Source organism: Ovis aries, chromosome 12 (assembly GCF_016772045.2).
Source record: "Ovis aries strain OAR_USU_Benz2616 breed Rambouillet chromosome 12, ARS-UI_Ramb_v3.0, whole genome shotgun sequence".
Classification (NCBI taxonomy): domain Eukaryota; kingdom Metazoa; phylum Chordata; class Mammalia; order Artiodactyla; family Bovidae; genus Ovis; species Ovis aries.
In genome coordinates this window covers 68615089-68640036 of record NC_056065.1, presented here as the reverse complement: position 1 = coordinate 68640036, position 24948 = coordinate 68615089, and the positions used below count along the sequence as shown (strand labels likewise).

The following is a 24948-nucleotide window of genomic DNA, read 5'->3' as shown; positions in this document are numbered from 1 at the left end:
ATCCAGCAGTTCTCAAAGTGTGGGGTCTGTGAACCCCTGGACGGAGCCCACACATTTGAACCCCTCAGATGTTTCCGGTTTCTCTACTGCCGCTCCCCTGAGTGGCCATCAGGATGGCCAGCTGACTCCTATCCAGTCACGCCTGCCACCTCACCTCTGCTCCTCCTCCTTCTGTCTAGAGCATCCCTTGCTTGCCCTGACCACCACCTGCCACACTGCTGCTCATCGTTTAAGATGCAGTTCACACACCATTAGTCCCTCAAGCCCAAAACACAGGTAACCTCTCCCTACATAAAATCCTGATCATATTTTATCACACTTGGATTTGCATTCAGATTTTGCAAACCCAGATCAGTGCTTTGAGCATGCACACACACACAAAGTGGTGAATGACCATGATTTATAAAATCAGAGCTGAATGTTGGAGTGGGCATGGCTTTTCCCTAAGATGGCTTTTCAAATATTTTAACTTTCCTGATGAAAACTCTTCTCAATTACTCCAAAGCTACCAAAACTTTCCCAAGAATAAAAACCTAGCCTCATCCCTAATTTAACCCTAGAATGGACATTTTACTTCATAGACTCATTCAACAAACCCACGTGAGCACAAAATTATGAACCAGACAACCATGGACAAGACAGAGAAGCCCCCTGTTTAAGCACCATTGAGAAGACATTTCAGCTGACAATAAAAATGAAGGAAAGAAGGAACACCTTTAGATCCTGGGAGAGCTCTAAAGTATGCATATAAAAGGGGATTTAGCAGGAAGTGCTGGATGGGTGGAGTGTGTCCTACAGGCAGTCAAGGACAAGGAGGCGGTATTTGAATCAAGATCTGAAGGAGCAGTCAAAGGAGGACCTGGGGCAGAACATTCCAGACAGAGGACTGACGGGACAGAGGCTCTGGAGTGGGACCAAGCTGAGCAGCTCAGAAGGAAAGAGAGGGACTTTCCTGGGGCTCCGGTGGCTAAGACTCTGAGCTCCCAATGCAGGGGCCCAGGTTCGATTCCGGGTCAGGAAACCAGACACCACATGCCATAACAAGAGCTCACACGCCGCGACTAAGACCTGGTGCAGCCAAATAAACACGCAAATATTTTTAAAAAGAAGGAAGAGCGCGCTCAGTACTCAAGGCTAGTGTATGAGGCAGGGAAGGGTTCTTAAGAGGTAAGAAAAGGCATCTTTATTTTTCTCAGGGTCTTATAAAACTCATCTCCATAAATGCAGGGACATTCTTCTCAGGGAATACATGTGTAAATTCCTCTGAGATCTTCGAAGGAAAGAATTAAATATCCAAAGAAGATAGAACATGAATTAAGAATAAGGAAGATACACTTACCATAGGAAACAGTACATATTCTCTGAGGAAATCTTGAGAATCAAACTGATTATAATCTCCAAAATCAGCTGAAAAGAAAAGGGGGGGAGCGTAGTCTTTATTATATGACATTAAAGATGGGATAAAATAGGGTAAACTTATTACCATATTTACTCTTCTCACCTCATCCTATTTCTGCGCTAGTATTAAATACAAACAGTGCCAAGATGGGTTTGCTATTACTACCACTTTTACATAGCAATAATGTAAATATCAGCAGGCAAGCACTGCAACATATTTTCTAGAAAGAATAGAGACATTTGAAAGTGATTCTTAATCTATTTTAAGAATTTAAAACAAACTATATTTATCTTTTATGAAATACGTGCCAACACAGATCTTTAGACTATCTGCCAAGGGGACTTTTTAAAACAAGGTTAATTTTGAGAACTGAAGAGCCAAACCCATCTGCATCTCTTCATATATTTGCAGCTGGAAATTCCCACTGTAAATCATCCTTGGCAAGCAACGCTGCAAATTTTTACACCTCCTAAACAACTCCATGTGTTACAAGATGCCCCGAATTCCGTTTTGTCCTGTTTTCATCTCACAGTTGTAAGTCTGAACACACATAAAATGAATACAGAGAACCTCTATCATAAATCAATAAATGTCTTGCATCTTATCCTATTTGCTCTCAACAACAACAAAAATCAAAACAGTATGATATTTAAATTTCATGTTAAATGTTCACTTTCAGGTAGAAATGGATCCAGACATCTTTAAGGTACCAAGAATAAAGGATCCACACAGAAGGCCAGTGTAAAGACATTACCAAGAAGGCAAGGTTGCACATACAAGTATGTATAAATTCCTACAAGTAATTATAAGGTGTTCAGTCCAGTTCAGTCGCTCAGTCGTGTCCGACTCTTTGCAACCCCATGAATCGCAGCAAGCCAGGCCTCCCTGTCCATCACCAACTCCCGGAGTTCATTCAAACTCATGCCCATTGAGGTGGTGATGCCATCCAGCCATCTCATCCTCTGTCGTCCCCTTCTCCTCCTGTCCCCAATCCCTCCTAGAGTCTTTTCCAATGAGTCAACTCTTCGCATGAGGTGGCCAAAGTACTGGAGTTTCAGCTTTAGCATCAGTCCTTCCAAAGAACACCCAAGACTGATTTCCTTTAGAATGGACTGGTTGGATCTCCTCGCAGTCCAAGGGACTCTCAAGAGTCTTCCCCAATGCCACAGTTCAAAACCATCAATTTTTCGGCACTCAGCTTTCTTCACAGTCCAACTCTCACATCCTACATGACTACTGGAAAACCATAGCCTTGACTAGATGGACCTTTGTTGGCAAAGTAATGTCCCTGCTTTTGAATACGCTCTCTAGATTGGTCATAACTTTCCTTCCAAGGAGTAAGTGTCTTTTAATTTCATGGCTGCAGTCACCATCTGCAGTGATTTTAGAGCCCCCAAAATAAAGTCTGACACTGTTTCCACTGTTTCCCCATCTATTTCCCATGAAGTGATGGGACCAGATGCCATGATCTTCATTTTCTGAATGTTGAGCTTTAAGCCAACTTTTTACTCTCCTCTTTCACTTTCATCAAGAGCCTTTTTAGTTTCTCTTCACTTTCTGCCATAAGGGTGTGTCATCTGCATATCTGAGGTTATTGATATTTCTCCCAGCAATCTTGATTCCAGCTTGTGCTTCTTCCAGCCCAGCATTTCTCATGATGTACTCTGAATAGAAGTTAAATAAGCAGGGTGATAATATACAGCCTTGACGTACTCCTTTCCCTATTTGGAACCAGTCTGTTGTTCCATATCTAGTTCTAACTGTTGCTTCCTGACCTGCATACAGATTTCTCAAGAGGCAGGTCAGGTGGTCTGGTATTCCCATCTCTTTCAGAATTTTCCACAGTTGATTGTGATCCACACAGTCAAAGGCTCTGGCATAGTCAATAAAGCAGACATAGATGTTTTCCTGGAACTCTCTTGCTTTTTCCATGATCCAGCAGATGTTGGCAATTTGATCTCTGGTTCCTCTGCCTTTTCTAAATCCAGCTTGAACATCTGGAAGTTCACGGTTCATGTATCGCTGAGGTGAGGCATTTGGAAATACCAAAGGCCGACAGCTCTGCCTATTTCCAAGGTCAGTCATATGTTATCATACTTGTCACAGCTTATATCTTTCTTGATTTGACTTTCTAACTGCCCAATAAAAGTTCTCAGAAAAAAATATTCTACAAATATTATAGCTAGAGGATTTCATCAGATTGAATAGCGAACTTCAAGAATCCAAGTAAAAGGACCCCAGAGTACGTTCACCAACTTCCTTCAGCCTAAAAGTGATCACTGAGGTCCCTCCAATAACCAGGATGCTTGTAATGAGCCCAATGATGGAAGAGTGAGAGGGGAAAATAGAGAGAAGGAAGCACTTAAAGGAGAAAGACTCATTTGGAAGATGAGGGACCCATCAGATCTTTCTCTGCACCACCCCCCTTAAGGGTATCTTCTCCACTGTTTGATTTTTCAATTATAACCACTGATGGTTCTGTTATGCAGTCTGGGCATTGCTCCTTCCCTTTCCAGTCTTTAGGTGAACAGATGAGATACAACGTATTTTTCAGACTTCCAATCCACAGGGAGAAGCTAACTGATAAGCATCATACGGCCAACCCAAACTGCTAACCCATTAATATCCCAGGAATGAAAGTTATCAAGGAAAGGCTGCCACTTTACGCATTTTAAATCTAGAAGGTTTAACTTCAGTGCAGAGTTTGGGATGAGAAGTTCAGTTCACAGCTTCCAAAATAACAATCCACACAGCAAGGACTCTGCAGCTGACCAGCGTATATTTGGATGGTATCTGATTTTAAGGAAAGTCTCTGCAAGGGAAACATGTTTCTTTTTAAAAAGAAACTTGTCTTTTATCTTCTTGTTTTTAACATGACTAAAGACAATGAAGCTACCAGTCGATAAAGAAAAATGTATAAATACATGTAAAAGATTACACACTGTGCTATACAAATAGGTGTGAAAATTTACAGAAGATTAAAAAAAAAAACAAAAACAGCTGTCTGATTGATCTAGATCGATGTAAGTAGGGTAGGATGAAAGATAAATTGACTCTAACACACATTAGCTATCTCACATTACAACACTGCACTTCAAATTTCTCTCTTTAACTGTTAGAATAAAGTACACTATAATGTCATAAGCTCTCATACTTGAAACTGATGAGAAAGTCACATAGTCATAACATCAAGCCACAAAATATGACCACACTGGGCAGTGGAAAAATTCTAAGAAAATGGTCTACAAACCCTGCAATGGAGTTTTAATTAGAGGCAGGATGAAAGCTGCTATTTCTTCAAATAAAACTAAAATTATACAAGGTTGAGCAATTTGCAAACAGCTTTGAGGAATCCACCATCCTGCCACCAAAAGTCACTACCTCTGCACTTTTAATGTAAGATACCTCAAAATGTAAAAAGAGTTACGAAGGGATCATTTAAGTAAATTTAACTTTTCCCTCCGAGAGGCTAGTGGTGCCAGCATTCAAGACAAGCTGGATTGTCACACACCGGTCCCCACTCTTACCTTGCACAGCTAAGCCTGCCAGCCGGATCACCTGTTCCAGCGAACACCGCAACCGCCCTTCAAGCACGTCTTTTTTGACTTGCAGGTAATACTGATATCTATTTGTGGAAACAGAAGAAGAAATCACCTTAAAAACACATACTTGGAATATATTCCCACGCCATGAATGCCTCTAGATATGACCCCTTGTGCACACAGCAGGATACACAGGTGATGTTGATAAAGGTCAGGTCTATAAAAGATGGAAAGTGACCTCTGCCCTGTTTGTCTTTGTTTGATGTGGCAGGTGCCACGTCCCCTTCGCTCTGAGTTCGAAAGTGCTCTCATCACACCGTTTCATGGCAGGCCAGCAGGAGGAACTACTGATAAGGACCAGCTCTTCATAACAAGAGACTGAGGATGGGAGCACTCTTGCACACCTGGACATGCACAACACACAGCTGCCAAAGCCACGCCACAGTGTGCATTCCTGAAAAAAAAAAATTATGGGAACACACTGTTTTTTTAAATCCCAAGGTTATAGAGGGTAGAAGACAAACAGGCCAAATCATTTAGAATTCTGCTAATGGACAGGATAAAGCTTTTTGGAGTCAGGCTCACCCTCCACATCTGTGACTCATAAAAATCTAATCAAATGTGACACTGAGCCTTCCAACCCAAAGTACATCCTCAAAGGAGCAAAGTGCAGACAGACAGAATGTGCCCATATACAACATCAACCTCAGATCAGACCACTGTTCTCAGAAGCTAACAGAGTGCTATTGTTTCCTTGCCAGTAAAATCGTAATTAGAATTACCTAAGCGTTTTGAAATCTCCTTACGCCAAACTTTACATCCCAGGACTCCACTTCCTTTAAATATACTCTTAAAACAAGCTACCTCCAGAACAGTCACACTTTTTAGGCATGAATTCTTGGCAAATGCTAGCAACTTCTTTGCTCCTGGTAACCACAACTCTATGTCTTCAAAACTTCAGCATGTCAACCAAGGGAACTTAGGAGTGACCCAAAACCCTGCTCTCTTGGAGAGAGGCAACCAGTCCTGAGAGCAAATTATTGCTGTCTCTGCCCTGATATCAAGGACATCATCACATGTCAGTAGCACTGTTAGTCACTCAGTCGTGTCTGACCCTCTGTAACTCCACGCACTGTATGTAGCCCACCAGTTCCTCTGTCCATGGGGTTCTCCAGGCGAGAACACTGGAGTGGGTAGCCCTTCCTTTCTCCAGGGGATCTTCCAAACCCAGGGATCAAACCCAGGTCTTCTGCATTGGCAGGCAGATTCTTTACTGTCTGAGCCACTGCGGAAGCCTATTACATGTCAACCTAGCACCTATTTGAGAAGAAGAGTCCAGTTCTCTCTACAAAACAGTTCTCTACTTCTTTCCTCTTGAGTCTACAGGGCAGGGTAAAGACAGCCATGTCAGCCTCTGGTGGGAAAGTGTGTGTGAGTCGCTCAGTCGTGTCCGACTCTTTGGAGGCCCACCAGACTTCTCCATCCATGGGATTTTCCAGGCAAGCTTACTGGAGTGGGTTACCATTCCCTTCTCCAGGGGAATTTTCGTGACCCAGGGATTGAACCCGGGTCTCCCACATTGTAGGCAGACTCTTCACCATCTGAGTCACTAGGGAAGTCTCTAGTGGGAAAACGTTTACTTAAAATTAGAAAGACCAACACTCTGAGTTTTCTAAATATTTTTTCTAGTCAAATTTAGTATCTATTAGAAAAGCCACCTATTTTTCCTACCACCATTTTATCTTTCACCTAAAATGTTCATAATCATTTTACAGGGTCCACTAAGGCAATGGCATCCCACTCCAGTACTCTTGCCTGGAAAATCCCATGGACAGAGGAGCCTGGTAGGCTGCAGTCCATGGGATCGCAAAGAGTCAGACACAACTGAGCGACTTCACTTTCACTTTTCACTTTCATGCATTGGAGAAGGACATGGCAACCCACTCTAGTGTTCTTGCCTGGAGAATCCTAGGGACGGGGGAGCCTGGTGGGCTGCCATCTATGGGGTCGCACAGAGTCAGACATGACTGAAGCGACTTAGCAGCAGCAGCATATACATATATATATGAGAATATTATTATTTATTCTCATTTTTCTTGGTTAAAAATTGTTTTATTCTCTTAGAAATTTTCAATACAATTATACAAAGTTATACAGTAGAGCAGGGCTTCCCAGGTGACGCAGTGGTAACGAATCTGACTGCCAGTGCAGAAGATACAGGAGATGTGGGTTTGAACCCTGGGTCAGGAAGATCTCCTGGAGGAGTAAAAGGTGACCCACTCCAGTATTCTTGCCAGGAGCATCCCATGGACAGAGGAGCCTGGTGGGCTACAGTCCAAGGGGTCGCAAAGAGTCGGACACGACTGAGCACACGTACAGTATAGTGTTATCAGCCACAGTCACACTATACATTAGTTCCTCAGCTCTTAGTCATCTTCTATCTAAATGTTTGTACCCTTTTACCAACCTTCCCCTATTTTCCCTACCTCTCAGGGGGTCCACTAGTGAGTCAATAATTTGACTTCCTGTCAAAATCAGCTGACTAAATCAATTAAGGCTGCACATCGAGGCTGCATATTGTCACTCTGCTTATTTAACTTATATGCAGAGTACATCATGAGAAATTCTGGACTGGATGAAGCAAAGCTGGAATCAAGACTGTCGTGAGATATATCAATAACCTCAGATATGCAGATGACACCACCCTTATGGCAGAAAGCGAAGAACTAAAGTGCCTCTTGATGAAAGTGAAAGAAGAGAATGAAAAAGTTGACTTAAAACTCAACATTGAGAAAACTAAGATCATGGCTTCTGGTCCCATCACTTCATGGCAAATAGATGAAGAAACAGTGGAAACAGTGACAGATTTTATTTTGTGGGGCTCCATTTTCACTGCAGATTGTGACTGCAGCCATGAAATTAAAAGATGCTTGCTCCTTGGAAGAAGAGTTATGACCAACCTAGACAGCATATTAAAAAGCAGAGACATGACTTTGCCAACAAAGGTCCATCTAGTTAAAGCTATGTTTTTTCCAGTAGTCATGTATGGATGTGAGAACTGGACTGTGAAGAAAGCTGAGTGCCAAAGAATTGATGGTTTTGAACTGTGGTGTTGGAGAAGACTCCTGAGAGTCCCTTGGACTGCAAGGAGATCCAACCAGTCTATCCTAAAGGAAATCAGTCCTGAATATTCATTGGAAGGACTGATTCTGAAGCTGAAACTCCAATACTTTGGCCACCTGATGAGAAGGGCTGACTCATTGGAAAATACTCTGATGCTGGGTAAGATTGAAGGCTGGAGGAGAAGGGGACAACAGAGGAAGAGATGGTTGGATGGCATTACTGACTCAATGGACATGAGTCTGAGTAAACTCTGGGAGTTGGTGATGGACAGGGAGGCCTGGCATGCTGCAATCCATGGGATCACAAAGAGTCAGCCACGAATGAGCGACTGAACTGAACTGAAATCAATTAATGTACATAACAAGTATCTTCACTGATTTTCAGGGACAAGTCCCTGGTATGTGTAGAAAAAATCTTTGTGTCCACTCACCACCCTGAGTTCAGAGGACACAGCCTTGCCCTCACCTACTCATTGCATTCTTAGCTGGTTAAAGGCATCGTGGAGTCTAAATTTCAACAAATAGGAACAGAGGTTACATCTAAAAACTTGTGATTGAAAGTCTTTTCCTGGTACTCAAGGGGCGGTCTGCTGCTTCTGAGTGTGCACAATTTGGAGCAAATACTAGATAGGATGCTTTTTAAAATCCTGTAAAGTTGAAGATACCACCCTTATGTGTGTGTGTGTGTGTGTGTGCATTTCTTTGTTGACGGAGTTTCGGGAGTAATACACAATGGCGGGAAAAGGGGAAGCCATGACCCGCCTGCTCATTCTTCATAGGAGAGAATCGGAGTAAATGAAAATATTTTGAAGCAGTAACTGTACACGAATTTAAAAAGAAACAGCATGAGAGAGGATCAAAGTACTGAAGACCTAAGAAACCTGAATTGCTGCAGTTAAAATATGTTACATGTTACCTCTAGCTTCCATTTTTCCTCCCTGTTCACTCAAGCCAAGTCCCTAAGCTCAGGCATATTTTTCAGATGTTTCACCCAAGGAAAGTTACCATCACAGAAGGGCAGTCCCATACATTCCTGGGATCCACACGCCTGCTGTTTGCCTGCGTGTCTGCTGTTCCAAGGGGAAGGACGGCCAGCCAGCACATGGCAAGTGCCAAGGGTCACAGGTTCCACGGTTTCATTCAGCAAATCAAGAGCCCCAACAAAAATGCTTTACACTAGCACCTTTGCTTCAAGGAGCATGCACCCTTATTAAGTATCAATACAAGCAAAGCCCAGCGTTTTATAGCCCTTACTTAAATAACAGTTTCATGCCTAAAACCATAATCTATTGATGTACACTATTGGTTCATCTCCTGGAAGAAAGGAGACACAGGCGTTGGGAGCTTTCTTCTGGTGCGAAACTACAGTCCACGTTTTCTGGGGTGTCCTCCACCCTTCCTTCAGGGTTTTTCCTCAGTATCTCTCTGCCTCACTCTTTCCCTGTCCCCAAACTGGTTCTTGATTTTTCTCTGGCACCTCTCTTGTGCTTCTGGGCCAATTCTCCAGGAAACAGTAAAAGGTCTACTCATTCATAAAAGGTAACTTCTCCCTCAAGAGACTTAAGGAATTGCTTGGGAAACTTTCACTGAAGATCTTTTATGCTTAGAACCTGGTGGGTCTTCCCTGGTGGCTCAGATGGTAAAGAATCTACCTGCAATGTGGGAGACCCAGGTTCGATCCCTGGGTTGGGAAGATCTCCTGGAGAAGGAAACAACAATCCACTCCACCCTTGTTGCCTGGAGAATTCCATGGACAGAGGAGCCTGGTGGGCTACAGTCCAAGGGGTTGCAGAGAGTCGGACACAATTGAGCAACTAACACTTTCATGGAAGATCTTTTATGCTTATAACCTGGCTGGTTCTCAGACAGAACACCTTCCTATGGAAACCCAGGCAAACAAGGTGGTCCTTAGGCATCAAAGATCTTTCAAGTGGCAAGAATTCACTGTGAAAGCAGTTAGACCTTTAAAGGAAGGTCACTTAGAATCTGAAGACCACACTTTCAAAACTAGGGGAGTAAGAAAAGAGGGATAAGGAAAAGTGTTAACCAGCCTATGACCAGAGAACCCTCCACCCGTGGCTTTTTTTCAGAAAAGTTATTGGATATTAAAAACAAATAAACGAAACATCTCAAAACCTCAAGAAGAGACTCTCAGGACAGGAAGGAATGTTAATGTTTATTGAAGAAAGCTACAATGGGAATCTCACAACAAGAACAACATGCACAAAACCCCAAACCCAAATAAGCCAGAAGACACAGTTTCAAGGTGGGAAGGGAGAGTAAAGCTTGCCTATTCCTCCTGTTCATACAATGTTTGAAATTCTTCTAAATACATGAAACCATCCTAGCTCAAGTGGTTTCGACTCATCTTCTGCTCCGCGCATGGATATTCACACATAGTCATTAAGCACTTCCTTGTACGTCCAACTCGGCTAGAAGCTGAAGAGTTCCTGGAGAAGTCTAAAGGCAGTCTCTGCCCTGCAAGGATGCTCATCATCTCCCGGACCATTGCTGTCGTGGTTTCTCTCTCTAGTGCACTATTAAGGGTTTAATGCTTAAGAACCAGTGAGTAAAAGCATTGTAAAAGGTATTATCCTAGCATTAGCTACCACAGCTAGAAGCCTTTTTGCCCATCACCTGGAGGAAAGAATGAGCAGCTGAGACCTTGGGGAAATATAATCCACAGGATCCAGCTAAACAATAGTCATGATTTTATTTTTACCTTGCTGATCCTAACTTTCAGCTACAATTATCCTTCTATAAAACACATGAGCAGGTTCTATTACAGATCCGATGCTAGGCAACAGCGAATCCCAATCCACTAGCAAGAGAACACCAGGATGTTTCCTGGTCCTTTAGGTTAAACGTGGTCTAATACTGGGAAACTAAACCAAGGAGCTGAAGAATGCAGCGCTCTTTCCTGGAAGCCATCCAGACTACAAGAGAATCTGAATAGCGTTAATGATATGGTACAACAGCCATTTGAGACTGTGGATATTACTACATGAGATCACAGACACGGGAATGGAATCTGAACCACTTTGTTAATTGATTGTTTGCTACATTTCTGCTCAAAAGGCACTTTTATAAAATATAATAATTCTATCCTATATGAAGACCAAATTAGAGAATATGAGCTGAAGTTCTATTTCTAGAGTGTTTGGTTTTTGCTTATTTTTGATTAGAGATTCAATTCTAACAGAAGTCAAATGTAACAGTGAATCCTATTTTGGAAACATGCAATTTCATGGAAGTATACTCCACTCCACCCTGTCATAGCTTTGGGTGGAGGGGGAAAAGAAAAAAACCAAACTTTGTGCCAGGAAAGTAAGTATTTGCCAACTTTCCAAAGGGATCCTCTTTGAAAACCCAAGCCCACAAGGAAAACTTTTAAATAATTTTTATATTCAAAGACCTGGAAATAATCCATCTGACTGCTGAGGTCCAATGAATGCTTTTAGGTGAAGATTTTGCTTTCTCGCCAAGAATTAGTGAACATAATTGTGCTTGTTGAATAAGGGTTACATTTCTATTTTCAAAGTTTTTTGTTTTGAATCTCCAGAGAATAGTAATTTGTGGATTGAACGCAGGTTTCTCTGGGTAAAGTAACAAAGGCTTCCTGGTAACTGGTGCTATTAAACATCACACCTGGAAACTGGAAGTCACTGAGAACCTATCCCTAGAGATTTCACCTGTCTTGATTTTGTTTTTGTTCACTCACTAAGTCATGTCCAACTCTTTGCACACCCAGGAACTGTAGCATGCCAGGATCCTCTGTCCTTCAGTATCTCCCAGAGTTTGCTCAAATTCATGTCCACTGAATCAGTGATGCTATCTAATTATCTCATCGTCTGTCATCCCCTTCTCCTTTTGCCTTCAGTCTTTCCCAGCATCAGGATATTTTCTACACAAACTCAAGAAAATAAGGGACTTTTCCATGTTCCCTCCTCTCCCTAAGATTATGAAAAGAAAGTTTTAAAAAAAGCTCCACAGTGAGTTAAATCAATAAGGCATTCAGTACTTCTGCCAGTGGTATCAAAGGACTCTTTCAAAACCCCATAACATTATCCTCAATGTTTACAGATGTACCGCTAAGATCTTTCGTCTCTCATTTTAATTCACATATGAGGACTCTATCTAAGCACTTGTGCAAGCCTATTTCCCTTGCAGGTCTATTGATACTTCTCAGATTGAGAAATTCCATGTGTTGGCCTGGAAATTTGGACTGCGCTGCCACAGAACCACAGATGAGGCGAGAGAACTCGGAGGCCGAGTACGTGCTGCTTTTGAAGTACTCCCCCCGCCGACTCTCACAAATGAAATATTTTTTCCAAGTCCAGTTCAGCAGAAATGCCTTAAACACAGAAATGACATGAAAATCTGAAAGCTTTAAGATGTGACTTGGGGGGACTTCCCTGGCGGTCCAGTGGTTAAGACTCTGCCTTCCAATGCAAAGGGCTCAGGTTCGATCACAGGTCAGGGAACTAAGATCCCACATGCTATGCTAGAAAAAACTAAATAAATAAAATTAAGATGTGATTTTGGTTGGGCTTCTACCCACGAGGGCAAGAGCCTGGGCCAAAATCACAGGATGGTGGAGGCAGGAGGGCGAAAAGTCTGTATCACTGTTCTGAATGTCTGCCGAAATGCGCCACGGGGCTGCCCCTCCCAGAGAGGCACAGCCACTTACCGAATTAACTCTGCAGTTAGCTCTGGGGTCAATGACGTGGAGGAGCAAACGGCGCGTGCAGATTCCAAGCAGAAGCCTTCCAACCCATGTCGGGCTCCCTGTTCGGCCTCCCTCTGCCGTGAGACGTGCAGCACCCAAGCAGGCACGGTTGCTCAGTTAGTCTGAGCCCCAGAGAAAGACAGCAGTGGACACAGCGGACATGGAGGATGGTGAAGGGTGAGCCTCTGGTTTTGAAAGCCACACACAGCTGGAGGTCATGCACTGTGGCAGCATGAATTAGCCTAAGTGATCTAATAACGGAGGGATTTCAACAACTCAAGTCCAGGTCTTTCGTTTCTAAAGAAGGAAACTCCACTGAGGGAGGAGAAGGACTGGTCCAAGGTAATACTGCTCCTTAAAGGCAGGACCACCCAGACCAGAGCTTGGAGATCCGTTTCTGCACGGCAACCACGAGGTGACGAGAGTGGGATCGGATTCCCAGCCATTGTAGGCAAACCATCGATTTCACTGAAGTCAAAAAGTATTGTAGAAATAAAAGTACAGGAAATTCCGTGGTGGTCCAGTGGTTAGCACTCGAAGTTTTCACTGCCGGGTTCAATCCCTGACTGGGGAACTATGATACTGCAATCTGTGCAGCACAGCCACGTTAAAAAGAGAGAGAGAAACAAAAATACAAACACCACTGCTGGGTGATTTTCATGATCCCAGGCTTCGATAACCATGCTGCCCTCCCGCCCCTGTTAGAGCATCTATGCCACAGCGTATGAGACAAACACTGACGCAGAAGCTGTTCTGTGAAGACATTACCCGACACGTTTCACAGTTTGGCCCGTGGATTACTCAGATCTGTGTTTTCTCCCAGCAGTAGCCTCTGGGATATTGCATGTTCCTCCCTCGGAGGCAAGAAGGAAGGAGAAAAAGACTGTGCCATGCATTCTAGCTACTCCCTGACAACCTTGAAAGACGCACTGAGGGAAAAAAGTAAAATCTAGAGCCTGGGTTCTCGGATTACAGGCTCCTACCTAAAAGAAGAGGCTATACCCAGAAGCAGACGCAGACTAGTCTCTTAAATGCATTTATTTCTAAATGCAACATGTTTTTAAAGAGTAAACAGGAGTTCATCATCAGTATTACATACAGTCTTTACTGCCTTGCATTGAGTAACCCTTCCCTATTACAGATCATTAAAAGTTACACAGACTTCCCTCAGTTAAGGTATTAATAACACCTGAAGCTGTCTGATCAGCAGATACTATCCACAGATTGACCTCTTTTGCGCCCAGTGCCCAAGGAGATCTGGGACAGAAAGAAAATGCTCCTTCATAGTTAAGAACAGGTCAGTAACAGCACTCTGTTCGCTGATAGAGCTATGCACATGCAGTGTCACCATCAGAGGGCCACATATGCCCTTCCCTTCTCTAAGTTCAATGTCAGTCCAATCGACCCTTCTCTTCCCATGCGCACGGTCAGTAGCACGGTGACAATCTAGAGTGAGGGGGCATTCTCGGTGCCCTGAAAATCCATCCTGAAAATCCTCAAACTGAAGAAGCTTTTCCATAAAACTACCGGGATGGGAGAACAAGAGAGAAAGACAGATTGTTTTGCCACTGTTATTATTAAGAAAAGGGTAAAGGTCAGGAGGGGCAGCTGTGAGGAGATACCCCTCGTCTAAGGTAAGGAGCAGCAGCTGCACTTTGCCGGAGCAGCCCTGAAGAGACACCCCACATCCAAGGTAAGAGAAACCCAAGTAAGACGGTAGGTGTTGCAAGAGGCATCAGAGGGCAAACACACAAACCATAATCACAGAAAACTAGTCAATCTAATCACACAGACCAGAGCCTTGTCTAACTCAATGAAACTAAGCCATGCCCATGGGGCCACCCAAGACAGGTGGGTCATGGTGGAGAGGTCTGACAGAATGTGGTCCACTGGAGAAGGGAATGGCAAACCACTTCAGTATTCTTGTCTTGAGAACCTGATGAACAGTATGAAAAAGCAAAATGATAGGACACTGAAAGAGGAACTCCCCAGGTCAGTAGGTGCCCAACATGCTACAGGAGATCAGTGGAGAAATAACTCTAGAAAGAATGAAGGGATGGAGCCAAAGCAAAAACAATACCCAGCTGTGGATGTGACTGGCGATAGAAGCAAGGTCCGATGCTGTAAAGAGCAATATTGCACAGGAACCTAGAATGTTAGGTCCATGAATCAAGGCAAATTGGAAGTGGTCAAACAGGAGATGGCTAGAGTGAACATCGACATTCTAGGATTCAGCGAACTAAAATGGACTAGAATGGGTGAATTTAACTCAGATGACCATTATATCTACTACTGCGGGCAGGAATCCCTCAGGAGAAATGGAGTAGTCATCATGGTCAACAAAAGAGTCTGAAATGCAGTACTTGGATGCAATCTCAAAAACGACAGAATGATCTCTATTTCGTCTCCAAGGCAAACCATTCAATATCACAATAATGCAAGTCTATGCCCCAACCAGTAATGCTGAGGAAGCTGAAGTTGAACAGTGTTATAAAGACCTACAGGACCTTTTAGAACTAACAAACACCCAAAAAGATGTCCTCTTTATTATAGGAGACTGGAATGCAAAAGTAGGAAGTCAAGAAACACCTGGAGCAACAGGCAAATTTGGGTTTGGAATATGGAATGAAGCAGGGCAAAGGCTAATAGAGTTTTGCCAAGAGAAGGCACTGGTCATAGCAAACACTCTCTTCCAACAACACAAGAGAAGACTCTACACATGGACATCACCAGCTGGTCAACACTGAAATCAGATTGATTATATTCTTTGCAGCCAAAGATGGAGAAGCTCTACACAGTCAGCAAAAACAAGACCAGGAGCTGACTGTGGCTCAGATCATGAACTCCTTATTGCCAAATTCAGACTTAAATTGAAGAAAGTAGGGACAACCACTAGACCATTCAGGTATGACCTAAATCAAATCCCTTATGATTATACATTATTTCTCCTGGAAGTGAGAAATAGATTTAAGGGACTAGATCTAACAGACAGAGTGCCTAATGAACTATGGACAGAGGTTCGTGACATTGTACAGGAGACAGGGATCAAGACCATTCCCATGGAAAAGAAATGCAAAAAAGCAAAATGGCAGTCTGAGGAGGCCTTACAAATAGCTGTGAAAAGAAGAGAAGCGAAAAGCAAAGGAGAAAAGGAAAGATATAAGCCTGAATGCGGAGTTCCAAATAGCAGCAAGGAGAGATCAGAAAGCCTTCCTCAGCGATCAATGCAAAGAAATAGAGGAAAACAACAGAATGGGAAAGACTAGAGATCTCTTCAAGAAAATTAGAGATACCAAGGGAGCATTTCATGCAAAGATGGGCTCAATAAAGGACAGAAATGGTCTGGACCTAACAGAAGCAGAAGATATTAAGAAGAGGTGGCAAGAATATACAGAAGAACTGTACAAAAAGATCTTCACAACCAAGATAATCACGATGGTGTGATCACTCACCTAGAGCCAGACATCCTGGAATGTGAAGTCAAGTGGGCCTTAGAAAGCATCACTACAAACAAAGCTAGTGGAAGTGATGGAATTCCAGTTGAGTTATTTCAAATCCTAGAAGATGATGCTGTGAAACTGCTGCACTCAATATGCCAGCAAATTTGGAAAACTCAGCAGTGACCACAAGACTGGAAAAGGTCAGTTTTCATTCCAATCCCAAAGAAAGGCAATGCCAAAGAATGCTCAAACTACCGCATAATTACACTCTTCTCACACGCTAGTAAAGTGATGCTCAGAATTCTCCAAGCCAGGCTTCAGCAATACATGAACCATGAACTTCAGATGTTCAAGCTGGTTTTAGAAAAGGCAGAGGAACCAGAGATCAAATTGCCAACATCCACTGAATCATCAAAAAAAAGCAAGAGAATTCCAGAAAAACATCTATTTCTGCTTTATTGAGTATGCCAAAGCCTTTGACTGTGTGGATCACAAGAAACTGTGGAAAATTCTGAAAGAGATGGAATACCAGACCACCTGACCTGCTTCTTGAGAAACCTATATGCAGGTCAGGAAGCAACAGTTAGAACTAGATATGGAACAACAGACTGGTTCCAAATAGGAAAAGGAGTACGTCAAGGCTGTATACTGTCACCCTGTTTATTTAACTTCTATGCAGAGTACATCATGAGAAACGCTGGGCTGGAAGAAGCACAAGCTGGAATCAAGATGGCCGGGAGAAATATCAATAACCTCAGATATGCAGATGACACCACCCTTATGGCAGAAAGCGAAGAGGAACTAGAAAGCCTCCTGATGAAAGTAAAGGGGAGAGTGAAAAAGTTGGCTTAAAGCTCAACATTCAGAAAATGAAGATCATGGCATCTGGTCCCATCACTTCATGGGAAATAGATGGGGAAACAGTGGAAACAGTGTCAGACTTTAGTTTTGGGGGCTCCAAAATCACTGCAGATGATCATTGCGACCATGAAATTAAAAGACGCTTACTCTTTGGAAGGAAAGTTGTGACCAACCTAGATAGCATATTCAAAAGCAGGGACATTACTTTGCCAACAAAGGTCCGTTTAGTCAAGGCTATGGTTTTTCCAGCGGTCATGTATGAACATGAGGGTTGGACTGTGAAGAAAGCTGAGCACCGAAGAATTGATTCTTTTGAAGTGTGGTGTTGGAGAAGACTCTTGAGAGTCCCTTGGACTGCAAGGAGATCCAACCAGTCCATTCTGAAGGAGATCAGTCCTGGGTGTTCTTTGGAAGCACTGATGCTAAAGCTGAAACTCCAATACTTTGGCCACCTCATGCAAAGAGTTGACTCATTGGAAAAGACTCTGATGCTGGGAGGGATTGGGGGCAGGAGGAGAAAGGGATGACAGAGGATGAGATGGCTGGATGGCATCACGGACTCAATGGACATGACTTTGAGTGAACTCCAGGAGTCGGTAATGGACAGGGAGGCCTGGCGTGCTGCAATTCATGGGGTTGCAAAGAGTCGGACATAACTGAGCAACTGAACTGAACCGAACTGAACTGAAGACTTAAATTGTCCTTTACTCATTAGAAAACTCTCTTTAGTAAAATCAGCAATATCAGAAGAATCTTGCTAGAATGTCCTAGAAACCCATTTCTCCCAGGACACTGCAACAGGTGCTGAAACACTCACATTACTTTCTGGTTGGCATTATATTGGGCCAATAAGAAATAAACACACAAATTTCTCTACTACAAAAAAAAAAAAAAAAAAGGAGGGGATTGAACATAAGTTGCCCTTAAAGTCAGGGATATGGGATGGCAAAGCATAATTCTAATTCTTAGACTGACAGAGGTACCAATACGAAAGGAATAGCACATTTCAGCCATTCAGAAGGCTGTTCACAGCTGTAAATCCAGATAATAGAGAGGGTGGCCCACCCTGCTCTCTATCTGCCAGGACCAGATAAACAGTACACACGTAAGCGTGAAAGTGAAAGTCACTCAGTCATGTCCAACTCTCTGCGACCACCTGGACTATACAGTCCATGGAATTCTCCATGGAATTCTCCAAGGCCAGAATGCTGGAGTGGGTAGCCTTTCCCTTCTCCAAGGGGTCTTCCCAACCCAGGTCTCCCGCGTTGAGGGCAGATTCTTTACCAGCTGAGCCACCAGGGAAGCCCGAGAATACTGGAGTGGGTAGCCTCTCCCTTCTCCAGCAAATCTTCCCAACCCAGACCTGAACCAAGGTCTCCTGCATTGCAGGCAGATTTTTTAGCAGCTGAGCCACCAGGGAAGCCCACACGTGAGCAGGCAACCCGACAAACCTTAAGGCTCCCCTCTCTCAGCCCCTCTGTCCTCAAAGCCTCTGAGGAGATCTCAGCTTGTGATTATTCAAGTATAATAACGTGTTCGGTACCTGAGCCATGAACTATCTAAAATCTATTTAATGAAATGTTCAGGTTGACAGTCAATGAGAACTCTGCATCATCAAGCAGCTTACAGATTTCCACACTGCCTGCAATTATGCAAAACTGAAACAAACCAACAGAGAGGGGATAAAAGAAAGGAAAAGGCTGAACCATCACTCGACAGAGAACCTTAAAAGGGAAAGTTATTCTTCTTGCCTTTTTCACACTACAAGCCAACACACATGCATACCTGAAAATATAAACGTGCACACACTCAAATACATAGAGACAAGACTGTCTTGGCAATCACTGATCAATATTCCATTTTGCCAGAGACACTTAACTTCTTACCTAGGCTCCTTAAGTTTCAGTGAGTCAAAGGATTGCAATTCCTTCCTAAAAAGGATAATGTTTGTTTAAATGCACACAAACAGACACGGGCCTTAACTGCTAGTGAAAAAAAGGCCAATGATAGCCAGGTGTTGCAAAAGAGCAAAGCATGCCACAACCTGATCCTTGCTTTCTGCTCTTGAACTCTTGCATTAATTATAACAAATTACAGGGAATCCAAGCACAGTTTAGATGTACAATAAGCTCCCTAATAATAGCCTATAATTTAATCAAGGGTTCTTTTTAAACTAGAAAAACTCATTCTCTACAATACATCCCAGACAGAGAACGTCAATACCCTGACAGTACTTCTTTCTGTCCCACTATGTGCTACTGGGTACAGATTGCTCTACGGTAATCACATCAATGGAATTTTAAAGAGCCAAATATGTTTTCCTGCTGTGAACTGTGATGCTCTAAAGTAGTGAAACAAGGCAACAGCAGTAATAATACTCCATATCAAAAAAAAAAACACACACACACACACACACACACACACACTGACCTCAAGTGTGTGATGTTAAAACAGCACCTGAGTCTGTTTCGCCCTGGCTGAAAAAACACAGTGACTTAGAAGAGTTCAGGAATTCCTCAAAATATGGAGTTATCATCTAACCCAGCAATCCCACTCCTAGGTATACACCCAAGAGAACCGAGAACACATATTCACACAGAAACTGGTATGCAAACAGCAACATCATTTGTAACAACCAAGAAAAAGGAAACAATCCAACATCCATCAACCTATGAACGGATAAACAAAGTGTGGTCTAGTCATACCGATGGAATAGTATTTAGCCACAAAAACGAACAAGGCATTGATAGACTGCTACAACATGGATGAACTCTGGAAACATTAGGCTAAGTGAAATAACTCAAAACAAAAAAGGCCATGTATTGGATAATTCTATTCACACAAAATGTCCAAGAACAGACAAATCCATAGGGATAGAAAGTAGACTAGTGGTTGCCGGAGTCTGGGAGACAAGGGACGGGGTATGACGGTGGATGTTCTGAAATGAGATAGTGGTGGTGGCTGTGGTAACTTTGTATATATAGTAAAAACCACTGTATACTTTACCATCATTAAAACAGTAAATATTATATTATGTGAATTGTATCTCAACAAAACGAAATATCCAATAAGCCTACTCAGGGGGAAGTCCTGAGACAGCACAGCAGGCTCTTCAGGCTTCACTCAGAGGTACTTTCTTTCTAATTTTATGCCTCAGCAGGCACACACACTGCGTTACCCTGGGTGTACTGTGCTTCGCAGTACTGCCCTCTTGCTATTTCCTTTATCTGAATGCCCCGACTTAGCCCTCTCCATTCGGACACTCCCCTCCTCATCCTTCAAAGCTCCGTGGAAAGGTATCTCATTTGTAAAGCTTCCCAAACCCTCTCACCCAGCTAACAAACCTCTCTCCTAGCCCTGAGAGCGCCTCACCCAGGCACCTCTTCACTGCTCTCAGCATCTCTCGCACTCTGCAGACTCGGGAACAGGTCTTACCATTTAATGCCAGTACCTGGTGCCAAGGAGAGACACAATATGTGCTTCTGAGTAGAAGAAATGCAGACAGAGAGAGAAAGCGGGAGAAAGTGAGGCTGATCTCCTCAGGGTAAGATTTTCAGTTGCTGTCTCGACGGTATGAAACAGGCACCTCAAGTTTCAGAAATGTAAGCCATCACCTATTTGTTTTCAGGCAAAGGGAAAAAATATTCAAAGACTTAGGAGAGCCATCATAATGTTGAAGAAGACTCAAGTCGGAGGAATGACACTACATGACTTCAAGACTTACTAGAGTGTGACAGCAAGAGTATAGTGTGGTATTACCAAAAGATGAATCAGCAAAACAAAATACAGAGCCCAGATACAGACCCCCGCAAACATAGTCAGCTAACCTCTGACAAAGGAGCAAAGGCAACACTATGGAAGAAACATCGCTTCTTCACCAAATGGTGCTGGAACAACTGTGAATCGACATGCAAGAAGATGAACCTAGACACAGACCTTACACTTTTCACAGAAATTAACTCAAAATGAATGATAGAGCTAAATGCAAAATGCAAAACTATAAAACTCCTAGAACACGGAAGAAAATCTAGACGACCTCGGGTATGACAGTGGCTTTTTAGATAAAATAACAAAGACAAAAATTCATAAAAGAAATAATTGATACACTGGACTTCATTGAATTAAAAAACTTCTGATGTGTGGGACTTCCCTGGTGTCCAGTGGCTCGGACTCCACGCTCCCAGTGCAGGGGCCCTGGGTTCGGTTCCATCGGGGAACGGGATCCCACATGTTGCAACTAAGACTTAGTGTAGCCAAATACATAAAAAAATAAAATAAAAACGACCTCTGCTCTGTAAGAGGCAATATCAGGAGAATTATGAGACAAGCCACAGACCAGGAGAAAATATTTACCAAACACACATCTGATAGAAGTCTGATCCAAAACATAAAGAACTCTTAAAACTCAATAATAAGAAAACAAATAACTCAACTTTTTAAAAAAGCAAAAGACCTTAACGGACATCTCATCAAAGAAGACGGACAAATGGCAAATAAACACATGAAAAGATGCGCTACTCATAAAGCATCAGAGAAATGCAAATCAAAACAATAATGAGATACTACTACGTATCCATTAGAATGGCCAAAATCTACTACACTGACACCACCCAATGCTGGCAAGGATGTGGAACAATGGGCACTCTTCATTCATTGTTGCTGCTGATGCTGCTAAGTCACTTCAGTCGTGTCCGACTCTGTGCGACCCCATAGACGGCAGCCCACCCAGGCTCCCCCGTCCCAGGGATTCTCCAGGCAAGAACACCGGAGTGGGTTGCCATTTCCTTCTCCAATGCATGAAAGTGAAAAATGGAAGTGAAGTCGCTCAGTCGTGTCCGATCCTCAATGACCCCATGGACTGCAGCCCACCAGGATCCTCCACCCATGGGATTTTCCAGGCAAGAGTACTGGAGTGGGGTGCCATTGCCTTCTCCACATTCATTGTTGGCGGACTGCAAAATGGCACAGCTATCTCAGAAGACAGTTTGGTGATTTCCTACAAAACTAAGCATACTCTTAACATACAATCCAGCAACAGCACTCCTTGGTATCTACCCAAAGGGACTGAAAACTTAATGTCCACACAAAAACCTACACATAGATGTGTACAGCAGCTTTAGTCACAATTTCTAAAATTTAGAAGAAACCACGATGTCCTTCAGTAGGTGAATCAATCAATAAGTTCTGGTATATCCACACACTAGAATATTATTCAGGGCTAAAAAGAAATGAGCTGTCTAGACACAAAAAGACATGGAGGAAACTTAATTGCATATCACTAAGTGAAACATATCAATCTGAAAAGGCAACGTGCTGTACAATTCCAATTTTAAGACATTCTAGAAAAGGCAAAAATATGGAGACAGTAAAAAGGACAGTGGTTACAGGGGATGGAGGAATAGGCAAAGAGCAGGGTTCAGGGCAGTGAAAACACCCTCAATGATTATATAATGACAGAAGCTGCTCAGTCGCTCAGCCGTGTCCGACTCTCCGTGACCCTGTGGACTTTAGCCCACCAGGCTCCACTGTCCATGGAATTTTCCAGGCAAGAATACTGGAATGGGTTGCCACTTCCTTCTCCAGATTATCTTCCTGACCCAGGGATTGAACCCGTGTCTCTTGTGTCTCCTGCATTGGCAAGCGGATTCTTTACCACTAGTGCCTCCTGGGAAGCCCCATATAATGACAGATACATGTTATTATACTTTGTCCAAACCCTTAGATGGCACAACATCAAAAGCGAACTCTAAGGTAAACTATGGACTTTGGGTGATTATGATCTGTCAACCTAGGTCTGTGGTAAAAATCCTGCTGAGAGGTATTGATAATGCAGGGGACCATGCATGTGTTGGGGCAGCAGGGTACACGGGAAATCTCAGTACCCATCCTTCAATTTTGTTATAAACCTAAAACTGCTAAAAAAAAAACACACACACACAACAGACTCAATAAAAATAAATAAATACTCTTTCAGCATGTGAATCATTTGTTTACCTGCAAATTATTTATGCTGCTTTCTGAGCTACCAAGAGGCAAAGAAGGAATTTGGGGGTGAATCACAGTCTATGATCAACAATAGCATGAAGTAAATCCTCCTGGTGGCAAAAGCAGCACAAATCAAGGAGGAACAAAGTCCATTCGAATTAGCACTCTACACGGGCAAATGACTCCTCTACACCACTGCTGTAGAACAGGAGTCGCAGCCCCATAACACTAGGAATAAATATGTCTTGACTCGTCAGCTCCAACTACACATCTGCCTGCCCCGAAAATCAGATGTTCATAATATCACCTACAACAACACTGTGCGAAAAAGAGTGCTTCAATTACACCTGGCCACTGGGTGAGTCAACTGCCCAAAGATCTGGCTTCCTGGGAAAGAGCCAGGTTTGTGGCTAAAAAGTTTGCATAACATCCTTAAAATGTTGGTGAGCTAGCAGATGGAAAAGCAGTACTGCTGTTAGCAATACGCCTGGTTTGAAGGAGAAAATGAGTATAAATCAACGAACAGGAGGCTGGCAAGAGGATCATCTCTGTGGCTAGGCTATCAAGTCATGAGAAGATACGGAGGTAACTTCAATGCATATCAATCGACAAACGAAGCCAGTGTGAAAGGGTACATACTGTCTGATTCCAACTACATGACATTCTCAAAAAGGCAAACCTATGAAGATGGCCAAAAGATCAGTGACTGCAGTGGGAGGAGGAAATATAACATAGTTAGGGATAGAATCCTTAATTAAAGGTAGCTCCACACTTCCACAGCAACTGTCAAAAGAAGCCAGTTCGGTCAACGAGGTAATGCCCCAGAAATGAGAAGGACATTCTGACTATGGGCTTAATAAATGTTTGATGAATGAATGATGGAATGAAAGTAACTAATCAATTACACATTCTGAGAAACTATGATAAAAACAGAAGTTTCCACTCTGTATTAAGTCACGTGGTTTGACCCATAGGGTATCTGATCATTACTGGTGTCCAGGAAACTCAGTATGGATAGAGCAGAAAGGGGAGACCATTGAGTACTAGGATTCTACCAATATCTTCTCCAACTCAGTTTCCTATCATCAGAGCAGGGCAACACAAAGAGGAGGCTTTCTTTAGTTCTTATAAATGAAAAGTGCTAGTCTATCCAACTCTCACACACCCCCCACTAGACTCGAGAAATAATAAAAGATTCTACACTGGCAAAAGGCAAGTGACAAGTCAAACCAAGGCAATACCCTCCGGCCAAGAGAATCTCTAGTCTAAAATAAGTGTTGGAACAGAATAATCTGTCACTGACTGTGAGGTTTTTTTCTGTTCACAATGATGGGCTGGGAATCCTCCTTGCCTTTAGCTGTCTTCCACCAGCCCTGTCTCCAGGCTCTGATACCTCAGTACTCTGTATATCAGCACAAAGACACACACCGGCCCCACCACACAGTATCTCTGTCATCAAAACCATGACCCCATTCAGGTTTTGTCCTAAAGAGCTGAAAGTGTGCACAAGTGTTCATCACTCAGGCCTGTCTGACTCTTTGCGATCCCATGGATTCTAGCCTGCCAGGTTCTTCTGTTCATGGAATCCTCCAGGCAAGAATACAGTACTGGGTAGCCATTCCCTTCTCCAGGAGATCTTCCCAACCCAGGGATTGAACCCAGGTCTCCTGTATTAAAGGTGGTCTCTTTACCAACTGAACTACTAAGAAGCCCAATAACTAGGTCAGTAACTTAAGCAGCCAGTGGTGCCCAGTCACTCAGACGCTTTGTGACCCCATGGACTATAGCCTGCCCGGCTCCTCTTGTCCATGGCATTTTTCAGGCAAGAATACTGGAGTGGGCTGCCATTTCAGCAAGTACATTCTTTACC

The 24948-nt window shown here is 43.1% G+C and overlaps 1 protein-coding gene across 4 annotated transcripts in view; it reads right to left on the bottom strand.

Moving 5' to 3' along the window:
* Nucleotides 1-24948, bottom strand: part of PTPN14 (protein tyrosine phosphatase non-receptor type 14) — a 193289-nt gene that overhangs the window by 58053 nt on the left and 110288 nt on the right. For all 4 annotated transcript variants that reach the window (XR_009595748.1, XM_060396203.1, XM_042229208.2 and 1 more), the window contains 2 exons: nucleotides 4927-5024; nucleotides 1340-1407 (listed from right to left, as the gene is read on the bottom strand). Coding sequence is in view for 3 of the 4 variants with exons in the window: in XM_060396203.1 (XP_060252186.1) it covers nucleotides 1340-1407; nucleotides 4927-5024 (166 nt within the window). In the remaining variant the exon portion in view is untranslated. The remainder of the gene's footprint in view (nucleotides 1-1339; nucleotides 1408-4926; nucleotides 5025-24948) is intronic.